Raw genomic sequence first — 12,236 nt, 5'->3', positions numbered from 1 at the left:
GGAGGTTCTCCCATCACCCTGCGATGGCTGCTCTTTGCATTCAAAAACGAGAAAGCTTTACCTCGCGGCGTAGGAAGAATTAGCGATCTTGTCCGATAAGCTGCTTCTGGACCTGGGTACAGTACTTATGTAAATATAGTTAGAGGCACACTACCAAGTTTCCTTTTATACCCAATCAGACCATTTACCTATTTGACCAACTCGCGAGGTTCAGAGAGTGGAGCATTGTCCGGTGGTCGTACGGACGCTCCTGTAGGTTGCTAACTGTCAGACAAACCGCCAAATGGTCGAATATACATATGACCGCTTCGATCAAGAATGGAACACGGTCAATACGTCAATGAGGTCTAAGGGGAGTGCTTTGAGTATTGAATTTTTAGTCTATAAGGAATCTTAGAAGAAAAACGACGGAAAAAGTATGTCGCCATGCAATGGCCGTCAACCAATCTTAATTATCTCGATAGGCGAGATGAAGCGAAACTGAGAGACAAGCAAAAAGCACTAATAAATTCCATCATCATGAACTTGTGCGTCATTCCACGCTCAAGAAATGCGATAAAGAGCCCGGCATGATCATTTTCATAATCGTATCTCATAACTTATCTGGCGGAAAAGGTACGGAGAGAAACGAGCTAGGTATTTTCGACTGAGGCATTTAAGCAGTGGGTTGCCCGTTACTCGAGGGACGCCAGCCTGGAGGGAGATTAGTGATTATTCGGAAGGGAAGCAATCGGTTCTACTCACTGCCACCGCCGTAACCCTGGCCACCTCCATAACGTTGGCCACCTGTAAGACTTGTCAGGATAGAGCTTCGTTGAACAAGTTGATTTGAGCACATACCGTTTCCGGGAGCACCCTCGGACTGGTTGTAGCCACCACGGCCGTGGAAGCCACCGTTGTTACGGGGAGCGCGCTCGGAGGCCTTGTCAACACGAATGGTGCGTCCATCGAACCTATATCCGTAATTTTTTAGTGCGTCTGCGATGAGAGATACGGGCTCAATAGAGTATAAATTGGACACTCTGGTACAATCTAGGGCCTCAAGAGGTTTGGGAAAGCTTACTCCTGGTTGTTCATAGCGTCCATGGCAGCATCAGCCTCGGTCTCGTTGCTGAAACGGACGAAACCGAAACCACGGCTGCGGTTGGTGTCACGATCCTTGACAACAACCTGCGTGGCGTGAAAAGGTCATTAGTATGGCATGGTAAAGCAGTAAAAATAAAAAATATGATGTGAAAGTGAACAATAAGAAGGAAATGGTACTACTAACAGCATCTTCAACCTGGCCGTACGGCGAGAAACCTTGACGAAGGGCGTCGTCAGTGGTGTGCCATGCGAGGCCGCTATTAAACCGTTACTTGAGAAAATGCGTTGAAGATTTGATGTAAAATGAGAACACACCCGATGAAAAGCTTAGACATATCGAAGGTTGAATGGAACTGTTTAGTTGATTAGTACTGAGATAGAGTATCAGTTTCCCTAAGATGAAGGCGATCGAAATAGGTGGATGAAAAAGAAGAAGAGGAGGGAAGAATTCGGGAGCAGAAAATTTCTCCCCTTTCTGAAAGAATTTTTTTCACAGGTAATCTCACTGCGGCTATGCCTGAGGATGTCGCTGATCTGTGAAACAAACAGAACATTCAGCAAGACAAGGAACACTCACAGTAAAAACTTTTTGTTGCTGAAAGACGACAAGTGTCAATATCACAAATGATTTAGATGAGAGGAAAGGTGTTCTCACTGTTTGATAAGACAAGAAGAGCAGTGGATTAGCCGTGCAGAACCTGCAAAGTGGGAGAATGAAAGGGAGGACTGGAGGAGGTGTAGCAAAGACGCAAAGCGGGGGTTACTGATTACTACTCCTACAAGCTACTATGGTACTCGGCAAAATTATTATTATTTTTGCATAGCAATTATAAATTGATAAGCGGGAGCCATTATATTACTATTATTCTATTAATGCATGACAAGCGCACAAAGGGAACAGCCTAAGGACGCTAGAGTATGGTCACCACTGACCTGAGAGCTGATGCGCACCTCCGTACCCCTCATTGGGAAGTCAGCAGCCCATCTGCAGCCTATGCGCAGTAGCAGGTGGGAACTGGAAAGGCTGGAGCAAGCAGAAGCCTGAATCTTACTCCAGATAGTCAAGAAAGCCGTGCTTGAAAGAGTCGGTGACTCGAACGGGGTTCTGGGGATAGGAAAGTTTTGATTTTAGAAGATACTTTTAGTCCCTCATTTGTCGTACCACGGGTGGTATTTCACCCTGTACCTCGCATATCAACTACATTAGTCGGAGTTTGTCCATCCCTGTCTATGTACACTTCTGCAGAAGGTAGTATCTCCTAGTATTGTGTTGTTTCTCATCCCAGAACGTGATGCTGTATGGTACAGTATGGTGTAGTCCATCCCGTATCTTAAGGCACAGTGAATTGCTTGTTGAATTGGGGAAATCTTTGAAATCAGTGAAACTTTGTCCCACCGTCGGGAAAGAGGTAAAAAAAAAAAAAAAAAAAAGAGACAAATCCAAAAAAGAAAAGGTAAAAACAAAAAAGGGAAAAAGGGATGGGGGAGGGTGAAAGGGGCCGGAAAAAATTTCGACAAGATCTCCATTGCTTGATTGTTTTACTGAAAAGCTATGCCTAGTCTAAACTGTGTAAGTCTAGCAATGATGAGCACGCAAGATTGTCAGTCACATCTCACATCGCACAATCACCGTGAGCCGATAGATGGTTGTCTTGGTTGGCCAGCTTGCAGTTGACACGGATGCCAAGAAGAGCCAGACGCTCCTACTAGAGCAAGTATTTGATAATTTAACTGCTCCCTTTGCCCCCTCCTCAACGCTAGTATTGAAACTGATCTCCGATCCGACCACTTTATATCACTTACATAGGAAGAGCCAAACAACGAAAGTTTGGAGAGGAGGGGCAGAATTGATAATGGTGGAGAATTGATCCACATGTGGGCGTTATCAACTTATCTAGACTCATGCCTTGATAGGAAGTATAAGCGAGATGCTTAGAACCCACCTAAGCTGTACTCCGTAGATAGATTAGCTTTATCAGACTATGTGCCTCTCGAGATGCATAAGAAAAGTATCATGTCCTTGTCTGAATCTCAATCTGATGATGTTGATATGTTGATATTCTTTGCCATGATTGAAGCTCACAGTTGCTTTTTTGATACCTGGATCGCCCAACACAGCTGGCGAGGAAGCTGCTGCCTGAGTCACGATTTCCCGTTATGGAACTGATGCATTTGGCAATAATCCACCACAGATGGTGTCAACTCCAGAAAGAAAGGCTTGCCAGCCGACATGATCCTACTGGCAACAAGCTCAGCGCAACGAGCGGCCTCAATCCGAGCACAGCTGTATCTATGCAGCAATCCTCGCGAAGACATGGTCACCTGGCACCAGACGCCCAGGGATTGATTCTCAAATGGCTTCTTGAACGGGAGAACTCGCCGACGACTTATACAAACAATCATGCCTCGGGTCCTAGAGAAGGTGAATTTTTATCCACCATCCMCAGATGTGGTTCTCTAGGGGCCTTTTTTCGCTGACGGGTTCTGTTTATCATTGAACAAGCGACTCGAAGGAAGAGCCAGATATGCCACAGCATTGGGCTTCCTATCATGCATTCTGTATCAACTCCTCCGAGAGACGCCCTACGCGAAGGAAGCTCTTTCGCTCATCGTTCCCCTCCCGTGAACCGTATCAGATGGTCGCCTTATCCTGAAAGGCATCCTACTGAAATAAGGACAATTCCCCAAAAGGGAAGCAAAGGTGGATACGAACGCAAACCACGAAATAAGACCAAGGAAGATCGTTACGAGTACAAGGGCTCAACCTCTCGAATACAACAGAAGCAATCGCCGATAAAAGCGAAAAAGTCATCAAAGCAACTTAGAAGACGTACGATCAATGACAATTTCCATGCTTCCAATGTCCCACGAGATCGATTGACTGTATGCATTGTATTTCAGTAACCAAGGCTGCCAATGCTGACGATTAGAACAGCTCCATTCGCACCTAGGGTTGGGTATTTTCAGAAGAGGGAAAACCTCATCACCAGTGAAAGTCGGCGAGCTTCGACATTTCCCCCACTTTTCCGGCATTCGCAAGCTGGTAAATCGAGGTCGAGTGCCTGAGAAGGAGTTCTCAGAGACAAGGTTCTTGAGCAGAAATCCACGGAGCAATAGCGAAAAATGCACAAGCCATCAGAGTCCGAACAAAAGGATGGAGACCCGAACAAATCCCAAGGATTCTCAACCGCTCATTTCGAGCTACTTCCCACTTGGCTCCCTCGAAGATGAGCCTCGCATGCAGGGTTTCGAGATGGAGGCAAGCGGTACCTCGTTGCATTCATCTTCAAACTTACAGCCACAATCCCCAGCAGACTGCAGCCTGCGCAACGCAGCAGCGAAGAGGCATGCCGCTGTTGCCGTTCAATCTCCAGCTGATCAGCGTAAGCACTCCGGGGTGTACCATCTTGATGTCCAAGGGTGCGAAGCCTCTCTGTCATCAACTATCAGTATCTCATGCAACGAACATGCCGCATTCTGGTCTGAGAGCTGGTCAGAGTTTTACATGAGAGAGCTTCTGCATTTTGATTTCAGCTCACAAGACAAGGACAAAGATGAGTCTACCCATTCAGGCAGAGAGTACTGGAGCTTGGAGGACCTGAAGCTCCTGTTACAGGAGCGAGAGAATTTGTGGCAACAAGAGACGGGAGCCCAAGTTGTGTCAGAGAGTTCACTCTCAGGTAGCAGACGCAACAGTCGCAAAGCCAGCTCTATCTATGAAGTGGAGGACGCTGATGAATATCATTTAAAGGAACGCAAACAAATGGTGCTAATGGAAAAGATGGGAAATAGTTTCGTTGAGGATAACGCAAGCCTTGATACGAAATTCATCTTTCCAGGGCATCTTGATAAGGGTCTCGACAACGAGCCAGATTTTCAGCACACATTTAATACACCTCTAGCAAGACGCAAGCTGACGACGCTGCGTAATACGAGCAACGCTGGCGCAAAATTTGACTCCTGCTCTGATACGTGGAAATGCCCCGAGCATCCTACCAAAGCCCAAGATGAGCGCTTCTCCTCGGTTTTTCAAGCCAGACCGTTTGAACAAAAGGCCGAGCTCCAGCTCGCTTCAGGAGCAGGAAGGGATAAAGTTGATGACCACGTGGTCATGTTCTTTGCTGAGGAACCTCAATTTCACGATAATATCGATGATTACTTTGCTACACAGGCGCTCGATGCGGCAGCAATTGACGCGATCGTGGATCCAGAGGAAGATACATTGGAATGCGTGTGGGACTATGCAATGCGGGCTCCTCGGGGTGCTGACAATTTCGAAAACTACACAGCCTCTCAAGGTGGCCTTCCAAGTCGAGTCCTGACGGATAGAGCATCACTACATTGTCCATGGGACGCTGCACCATATCCGTCGCATGGCGTTCTATCCTCACATGAAACGATGGAGCGGGCATCTGATGTCCGGGCCGTGAGGCGATGCGGCATGGAACAAGGATTAATTGATATTCCCAGGGATTTTTGGCGGCAGAATAGGTTATATTGATTGTCGTTTGGTACCGCTTCACATCAGCTTGCTTGGTAGAAACGATTGTTGGTACTGATCGGTGACTGTTAGTGAGCATCATCGCTGATTTTGATATATATTAGTAATACTGTATGTTATGATAGCTTTTTCATTCTGTTATGCTTCCGAATCTTGTTCCTTTTCTTCTTCTCCTTCCCCTCCTTCTTCTTCCCTACTAGCGATTCTATGACAGGGATATTCATGCGGGAGACGACCCAAATCCCAACCGAAACTGGTCGAGTGTAGGCTCCAACAGAGCTTCAGTAAGGCTATGGGCCGTTGCTAGCCTTGACATCACATCTATAGGCACCGCAATATGTGTGACGCACCTTTCCACCTCGTGGTGTACCTAACCTCCCAGCCTGTTCGGCTGGATCTCACCAAGCAGATGGGGAGAGTCCCAGGTACCGACTGTCGTTGATCCTCACGCATTATTGACCATTTTCGTTACTGGTTTCGATCTGTGTAATGAAGCCACTAAGTAGGTCAGATTCGATCATTGACAGAAATACTTTGTCTGAGTGAGGCGTACTACAAGTCAGAGAGTACTGAATACTTGAGTCATTTGCAGATTCCCGACCTAGATTTTGGGTCAGTTGTCCCGTCTTTCCACGGGCTTAATATAGTCAACTCTATTGGATAAAGCGGATTATTGTGACAATCTAAGCGAGGAGAGCCAGAAGTTCTGGACTGGTTTTGGACCCAAAGGGTGCATCTGGTTTGGATGGGAAATCCTTTGCTTTCGTAGGGCATCAATGGCCCTGTCAAGGTGGGTAAGAGACACTCTGAAAACTATAGCCTGAGCACCGTGTTCGCATCTAGAGCATGCCTACCCGCCTTTCATTCTTGGGAGTATCTATCATCAAGCCAATGGGTATATCGATGTCTATACCGATTTGGTACATGATTATTCGGTCGTTCAGCTGGAGGTATGATGAATAGGACATAGTGAGCAGGCATTGAGTACGGCGAGTGATTATATTCTCTCCATTGAGAATATAATCACTTTGAAGGAGGGATGGAACTGCCATGTACATGTATATGTGCAATGCATACCGTCTATTCTATCTAATCATCATGTATAGCCATCATCTGTACATAAGCCTGCACACTATTCGATCGTCGAGGGCTGCCTATGCGCCTCCGCCCAAGACGCTTCGAGGGATTGCTTCACATCTCTTTCCGCAGCCGCCTCTTCGGCTGTCGATTCCTCAGTGCTCTCAATCGCCTTGACGCGTCGCACCAGATCAGTGACATGCATATCGGCACTGCCGAGTCCTAGCCCCTCCAGCGCTTTCTCAAGCAGGTACAGATACTCGGTGTTCTTCCCACTCTGACCCCGCCCGCGGCTAATCACCTCCGCAACATCCTGCGGTTCGCGGCGAGCTGGGTCGCGCAGGAATTGCGGATTGGTAGGCTGCCCAATATACACCATGCAGGTGATTGGTGCGGCGTGCGCCTGCGATGGCGACTGCGTCTGTGGCGCCGCCTCCGTCTCGGGAACTTTGGAGACGGTGGATGCGGAGACGGCAGATATGGGATGAAAGGGAGTGTAGTGGACGGTGTAGCCGTCTATTTCCCGGTCGTCGAGGTAGTCGTGGACTTCCTCGGCATAGGAGGCGGGGATGTGGTATGCTGCGCCCCAGACGCGGGCTGTTGAGGATTCAAGATGTGCGTGCTGTTCGGTCAGAGGCAGATTTCAGGTAAGCCGTGAGTAAGCGACTTACCGGGTCATCTAGGGTTTCCCAGAACCCCCGTTCTATGACTGTTACCACCCGACCTGGGGCTTCTGGGGTGCCGCGATGGTCGGTGCTATGATTGATCAGCGATATCTTGGCAATAGCCGAATTTCGGGAGTGTGTACCTGGCCTAGGGAATGTCAGAGACGACTAGAGAACGGGTGCATCTGGTGAAGTACGAACCTGCCAGAAGCGTCGGACATAGCCATCGATATAGCCTGGGATTCGTTGGTCTGTACCAGAATTAGATGCAGAGGCCAAATTATGGTTTGACAGATGATACACACCATAGTGTGGTGGTGGTTTCCAAATTAGACTCCTTTACGACGAGTCAGCTTTAAAAGGTCAACGAAGACACGCACTTGGATTGGACTGGCAAGGAGCATGACTTACCCATAGCCAAATACCCAAAGGTCGCCGTCGGGAAAGTAGTTGCGCCATGTTCGGCCCGCTGGTGGACTTTGAGTCGTTTCTGGAGCGGTCATATCTGCTGGCCTCCTTGCCAGAGCAGCCCGAGCGATGTCCAAGACTCTTCTATAGATGAACTTCGGTAAAAAGGATGATACCTAGACCGATGACCCCTGCCTCTGATCACACACGGCACAGAAGTCCTGGCAAGCGATCAAACCGTATTTAAGGCAATTTATCTTCTCTGATGATCTCAGTAACGTACCAAGTAGTCCAAAAAAAAGAGGGTATGTTGGACTAAGATGTCGATAGAATGGCGACAGTTTAATGCCAGATTATACAAGACGCGCTCAGTGTTTGCAGTGTTTGTTTCCTCTCGCTCTACAGTTCGGAGTCAATAATATTCAACCAGAAGTGCTCCATATAGAACTGCTCTCGGAGAGATTACCGGACTATCCAAGGAGCGCTTTTGCATCTCTCCGAGGCCATTCTTTGTGTACACTGCTAGTGGTATGCCGGCCCCGAATTGAATGGAAATCACGTTTATGGCAGAAACGGATCCAACAGCTCTTGACACATCTCTCGCCACATCATTTATCGATTCGACATCACACCCCTCAATCCGCAGCGGTTCCTCCTGCTAGCCATATTATCTCAAGGTACTCAGGAAGAAGTGACGGACTAACGCGTAGGATATCTCGCAACTTTCTAAGTGGGCTGCCCAGACGCCACGGCAAGCCTAAGCAATGGACTAATTACTGGCTTCTCCTGTCTTATACGCAGACTTAGGAAGGTACAGACTGAGATATCTCTTATACCAGGTAAGTATAGAATGCTACAATAATTGAATTGGCCTTTTTCTTCGTCAAATTTTGGTTGAAATTCTCCCTTCCAGCTCCCCATGACAAGTTTGAACGTTCAACTGATAATATAGCTCTTATCTACCCGAAAATCTTCTCGCTGAAGCGCCTTTGTTCTCAGCAGTTTGCCGAGGTTTACCTGCTGTATAAGGTCATGTAGCTCAATGTTGCTCTTCTATCTCAGACCAGTATATCATTTTCATACGCCAACATCAGCAACATACTCCTGTTTTATTACAGTCTCAGTGATCATTGCGGCTTGCCTTTCTTCGCTTTCTGCAAATGCCGTCCCCCGAAAGCTCGGCCGAAATCTCCTTTGCAGGCAGAACAGTGGTCCTGACTGGGGCAACCTCTGGGCTCGGGTTCGAGGCTGCCATCAAACTGCTCAATCTTGGTGTGGACTTTCTTATTATTGGCAGTCGCAACCTGCAGCGAGGACAAGCGACTAAGGCTGAGCTGGAGCTGCGCACCAACAGACAGGGGGTAATCCATGTCTGGGAATTGGACATGAGCAGTTTCCAAAGCGTCAAGGATTTCGCAGCTCGCGTCAACAGAGAGGTCGAACGGCTGGACGTTGTATTGCTCAATGCGGGATTGTGGAATCGAAGTTACACGGCGTCTCCTGATGGATGGGAGGAGACGCTGCAGGTCAACACACTGTCCACTTCGTTGCTGGCAATTCTGCTTCTTCCTAAACTCCGGAGTAGCTCGTCGCCTGAAAGCCCCAGTCACTTGAGTGTGGTATCAAGCAAATTGTTTACCAAAGTAAAAGCGGACAGTCTCCGGACTGAAGGCTTACTGCTGGAACATCTTAATGACCCCCAGCACTTTAATGGACTCCAGCAATACCGGATCTCGAAGCTCCTGATGGAATATGTCCTCAAGACTGTTGCGCTTAAGGCGCGTGAGGAGAATGGTTCGGTCCCGGTGATCATCAACACTATCAGTCCTGGGTTCTGTGAGTCCTCTCTGGGACGGCAGTATGACCGATTCTACGAGCGATGGATGATGTGGTTAATATATAAGCTCTTTGCTCGCACTGCGGAACAGGGGAGCCGGTCTCTGGTCAGTGCAACTCATCAAGGACTCGAGTCACATGGGAAGTGCTGGAGAAATGATGGCTACGTGGAGTAAGCATCCGGCCAATCTTGGTCCATTTGTACTATGCTAATAGATAACAGTGAATCGGCTGCTTTGACCACGGGGGAGGAGGGCATCCAACTTCAAGCCAAAGCGTTTGAGGAAATCTTTCAAGTTCTTAGGCACTCGGCTCCAGAGGTCGAAGAATTGATCAAGAAATCGTAATGAAGGTGTCAATTTATGGCTATCTGCCTGCAAAATAAAGGATCCACCCAGATATCGGGCCAGCAAAAATTACATAGCACTGGTGGGCCGTTACCGTCACCAGGACTCGTAGGGCTGAACATCTTATAGTCCGAGGAGGGAAAACAACCCATGGTGGCTGGTTATTTGCTACTGGAATTACTTTGGAATCTCAGGACGAGCTTAGATTACATACTCTCAGAGGTCGTCTTCTGGATATCCAATGATAAATTCATCCCTTAAATCTGTCGTTTTGCTTATTATACCTTGGCATATTAACGGTCAAAGATTGCCCCACGGCTCCGCTTTCATCTTTGCTGTGCGAGTACGACGAAAGAGCTAAAAGATAGTCAAGTCGCACCTGAACTTCCTCCGAACTCCTGAATCGCCTTCCATCTATCTACTTCATCTTCCTCATTTATCCTCCCTATGAAATTGTGGATGGCTTGAATTCTTCCCCCGGCTTTTTAGATAGGAGCGCTCTCCTCCGTGTCACTCACTGTGCTGTCCGTTACGCCAGGCTACCATGGCTTACAACAAGTCCTACAACCCCGATGCGCTGCCAGCGTAAGTGTTTGTAATGATGAGGTGACTCTTGTGTCTGACTGACCGAGGAGAGCAGGCATGCTGAACCAGAACAAGTACGAACAAACTGCCGTCAGACAGATGTCCCACCCCGCGACTGACTGCCAGCAGGTCGCCCAGTTGATCGGCGCGATGCAAGTATCCTCACAGCCGCAGGCTCAGCGACCTCCTCGAACATCGTCTCATGCTCCACCCAGCGGCACCCCCCAGCGAGTCCCCGTCACGAATGCTCAGATCAACAAACCTCTACCTGCGACCGGGCCGCCTCCCGCAAGCCATAKCCATGCGCGTCCGCATCACCTCCACGCCTCGCCTCCACCCCAAAACTACGGCTTCGGGCCCCCTCCCTCGCAGCCCGTACGCAATCGCCCTTCCCCAGTCTCGCGTCCACCTCAATCCCCCCATCCGCCTCCTCTGTCCGCCCCGCACGATGACCCCCAGCAGCTCTTCCCACTCTTCCGCGCTGCCAATGCCTCGCACTCGGGCGCCCTGACGGAGATGGAGCTCGGATCCGCCCTTGTAAACGGCGACTATACCTCTTTCCATCCCAAGACCGTCAAGATGATGATCCGCATGTTCGACCGGAACAGCAGCGGGACCATCTCGTTCGACGAGTTCGTGGCGCTGTGGCGGTTTCTAGCTGCGTGGCGGGAGCTTTTTGACCGGTTTGACGAGGACCGCAGTGGGCGCATCAGTCTGCAGGAGTTTGAGAAAGCGCTGGTTGCGTTCGGGTATAGGCTCAGCCAGCCATTTGTCACGGTGCTCTTTACCACGTTTGAGAGCAAAAAACAACAAATAAATGGGGGGCATGCAATGGGGCCGGGCCAAGATGGCATGAGCTTTGACCTGTTTGTGCAGGCGTGTATCAGTCTCAGACGAATGACGGACGTGTTCAAGCGGTATGACGAGGATCGGGACGGGTATATCACACTGAGCTTTGAGGAGTTTTTGACTGGTAAGTGGCTCTTCGAGGCTACCTGGTCTAATTGATTGATTGATTGATTGATTGATTGACTGACTGAATGACGCGATGCCGTGTAGAGATCTTACAGTTACAGGACTAGAGAGGGATAGGTGGATTGTGCATTGTGCATTGTGTGTACATGATTATTCTGCATTTTGAATGTGTTCTTGACTTCCTGTACTTTTTATGCTTCTTTTTTCCCCCTACATACATTATACCCCTGAATAAATCATTGAAGCCATAACACAGCTCGTCACGATCTCGGTGGTTGTCTCATTGATGCTGTACTCCCGTGCCAAGGAATGCTTGATATTAGAGATTCCATATAAACCCAGAGGAAAATAAAAAAAGTAAAGAAAGTGAAGAGCTCGGAGAATAAATTATTCTATCAGATCCTCAGATCTTCATCTACTCTAAAGCCTTTTCCCTAGTTCCATTGCAAAATGCATCGCACGTCAATTGTTGACAGACATGTGAATCATATCATAATCTCCATGAAGTATGAATTATCCACATTCTTTTTGCCGACTGTTCTTCTCCCGCTGTTCGTATCGTCAAAAAGATCGCGTCTGTTCCGATATTCGAGTATGACTCAAAGATCTTCATGAAATACGAGCATGTCCTAGAGCATTACTGATAGACACGTTCTCGGCCTTCGCTTCGGACTCGGACTCGCATAAGTTTGTTAACGCCGGCAGTTGACTTCTTATAAGGGTTCAAGACTCGAGACTCCAGCACTTAAGACTGCG

General features: G+C 48.4%; 5 protein-coding genes across 5 annotated transcripts; 3 read left to right on the top strand and 2 right to left on the bottom strand.

The window, feature by feature from the left end:
* Positions 1–655: 655 nt before the first annotated feature.
* On the bottom strand, positions 656–1,421 carry Asppvi_006404 (RNA recognition motif domain-containing protein; the record flags this gene model as incomplete). Its single annotated transcript, XM_043302308.1, has 6 exons — positions 656–693; positions 745–786; positions 841–953; positions 1,064–1,170; positions 1,271–1,343; positions 1,402–1,421. 6 exons carry the CDS (start codon positions 1,419–1,421, stop codon positions 656–658), a joined length of 393 nt encoding a protein of 130 aa, XP_043158243.1.
* A 2,819-nt stretch (positions 1,422–4,240) lies between these two features.
* On the top strand, positions 4,241–5,587 carry Asppvi_006403 (uncharacterized protein; the record flags this gene model as incomplete). Its single annotated transcript, XM_043302307.1, has 1 exon — positions 4,241–5,587. One exon carries the CDS (start codon positions 4,241–4,243, stop codon positions 5,585–5,587), a length of 1,347 nt encoding a protein of 448 aa, XP_043158242.1.
* Positions 5,588–6,719: 1,132 nt separating this feature from the next.
* Asppvi_006402 (gamma-glutamylcyclotransferase) lies at positions 6,720–7,832 on the bottom strand (the record flags this gene model as incomplete). Its single annotated transcript, XM_043302306.1, has 6 exons — positions 6,720–7,286; positions 7,336–7,420; positions 7,473–7,477; positions 7,531–7,580; positions 7,635–7,666; positions 7,741–7,832. 6 exons carry the CDS (start codon positions 7,830–7,832, stop codon positions 6,720–6,722), a joined length of 831 nt encoding a protein of 276 aa, XP_043158241.1.
* A 1,065-nt stretch (positions 7,833–8,897) lies between these two features.
* On the top strand, positions 8,898–9,920 carry Asppvi_006401 (putative short-chain dehydrogenase/reductase family protein; the record flags this gene model as incomplete). The annotated part of the gene is made up of 2 exons (XM_043302305.1): positions 8,898–9,745; positions 9,797–9,920. The coding sequence occupies 2 exons, from the start codon at positions 8,898–8,900 to the stop codon at positions 9,918–9,920; spliced, it is 972 nt and encodes a 323-aa protein (XP_043158240.1).
* A 544-nt stretch (positions 9,921–10,464) lies between these two features.
* On the top strand, positions 10,465–11,587 carry Asppvi_006400 (uncharacterized protein; the record flags this gene model as incomplete). The annotated part of the gene is made up of 3 exons (XM_043302304.1): positions 10,465–10,505; positions 10,556–11,478; positions 11,565–11,587. The coding sequence occupies 3 exons, from the start codon at positions 10,465–10,467 to the stop codon at positions 11,585–11,587; spliced, it is 987 nt and encodes a 328-aa protein (XP_043158239.1).
* Positions 11,588–12,236: the final 649 nt, after the last annotated feature.

This window comes from Aspergillus pseudoviridinutans, assembly GCF_018340605.1.
Source record: "Aspergillus pseudoviridinutans IFM 55266 DNA, scaffold_4, whole genome shotgun sequence".
NCBI lineage: Eukaryota > Fungi > Ascomycota > Eurotiomycetes > Eurotiales > Aspergillaceae > Aspergillus > Aspergillus pseudoviridinutans.
Note: the sequence above shows the minus strand (reverse complement) of the source record. Positions and strands in the feature narration are given on the sequence as shown.